Source organism: Coregonus lavaretus (genome assembly GCF_964263955.1).
Source record: "Coregonus lavaretus genome assembly, chromosome: 18".
NCBI classification, from domain to species: Eukaryota; Metazoa; Chordata; class Actinopteri; order Salmoniformes; family Salmonidae; genus Coregonus; species Coregonus lavaretus.
This window is the reverse complement of record NC_140005.1, coordinates 15,770,594-15,772,258: the sequence shown is the minus strand read 5'-3', so window position 1 is coordinate 15,772,258 and position 1,665 is coordinate 15,770,594. Positions and strand designations below refer to the sequence as shown.

Sequence of the window (1,665 nt, the reverse complement as noted above, 5' to 3'; positions counted from 1 at the left end):
TCACATGGTAAACGACGAGCCATTCTCGTTGGATTTGTTGGATCCGTTGGTGGACTTGTGTGCTGGGATATAGAGGTTAGAGGTCATGCGTGAGGAGCGTCTAGAGGGGTAGATGTACTTCCTGCCCAGGCACCACAGGTCCTCCAGGATCTTCCTGAAGTGGCTCCTGAACTTGACCCCGATGAAGGCGTACAGGATGGGGTTGAGGCAGCAGTGGAGGTAGGCCAGGCTCCTGGTGATGGTGAGGGTGGTGAGGATGACCTTCTCTACCTCACACTCCCTTTGCTGGAACAGCGCCACCGTATGATAGAGCAGTGCCACGTTGTAGGGCAGGTGGCACACGATGAAGACCACCACCACGGCTAGGACCACACGCACCGCCTGAAGAGAAGATAAGATGAGATCAACTTAATTGGCCCTATAAGAAACATTAACTTGGACACAAATATATTCTTAGAATTAAACATTCTAATTCTATGACTGGAACTATGACTGAACCTTCTGTCTCTGGTTGCTTTGGGCCCTCAGTAGGGTCCAGACGATGCTGGCATAGCAGAGGACCATGACCAGGAGGGGCAGGAAGAACCCCATGGCCACCTGCAGGCTAGGCACCAGCACCTTAATCAACCGGGCAGTCCTGTTACTTTCAAACTGCGCCTGGCACACGGTTATAGTCTCTTCCGGCCAGATGGTCTCCTCAACCCGCTCGTTGTAGATGACTGTGGGGACGGACAGGGCTACGGCCAGAGCCCAGATGGCTGTGCAGATTAGGCGGCTGTAGATCAGGGTCCGGGAGTGGAGGCCAAAGTAGCGCCTGGCCTGGACGATGGAGATGTAGCGGTCTCCACTGATGCAGGCCAGCAGGAGCATGCCACTGTACAGGTTGATGCTGTAGGCTCCTCGCAAAACCTTAGAAATTAAAATAAAAAGAAGAAAAACATTGTCCATGCAATGTGGAAATGTGACTTTCACTTCACAGTAACATGACCAACTTTTGAACTTTAGAACCTGTATTGGGAACTTCATTAGGAACTGTGAAAACTTCGTACCTTGCAGGCCACTGAGCCCATGCTCCAGTAATGCTGCTCATTGTAAATGATGAGAGGCAGGGCCACGATGAACAGCAGGTCTGCCACCGCCACGTTCAGAAGGTACACGTCCGTCATGGTCTTGGCTTTCTTGTAGAAGGCATATGTGACTATCACCAATGCATTGCCGCAGAGACCGAATGCACAGATGATGGAATGGACGAAGGTCTGTATGACTATCTCCATATCACGGTTGGGATTCAGGTTACAGATATATTCGTTATCATCTGGATAATCTTTAGTGCAGTCTTCTGGGTTGTCATAATAATCATATGCATCTGTGCATGTCTCATTCATCACCTCCATGTTTATCACCTGTGGAGAAAAAATATCTTGCTGTAGAATATAGTAGCCTTCTATCATGATTTAGTCATTAAATTACTCTTTCATGTTGTACAATCAAGTCCATGACAAAAAAAAAAGAGATAAACATCACAGTATTTGTGAACTATTGTAAGCCTGTAGCTACAATGTGGCATTTCTTATTTTACACATTGACTATAGCTCAGCATTCAACACAATAGTACCCTCCAAGCTCATCATTAAGCTCGAGGCCCTGGGTCTGAACCCCGCCCTG

At 48.2% G+C, this 1,665-nt stretch overlaps 1 protein-coding gene across 1 annotated transcript; it reads right to left on the bottom strand.

The window, feature by feature from the left end:
* Positions 1-1,385, bottom strand: LOC311145739 (C-C chemokine receptor type 6-like; the record flags this gene model as incomplete). The annotated part of the gene is made up of 3 exons (XM_084182026.1): positions 1-381; positions 499-909; positions 1,050-1,385. 3 exons carry the CDS (start codon positions 1,383-1,385, stop codon positions 1-3), a joined length of 1,128 nt encoding a protein of 375 aa, XP_084038152.1.
* Between the last annotated feature and the right edge of the window lie 280 nt (positions 1,386-1,665).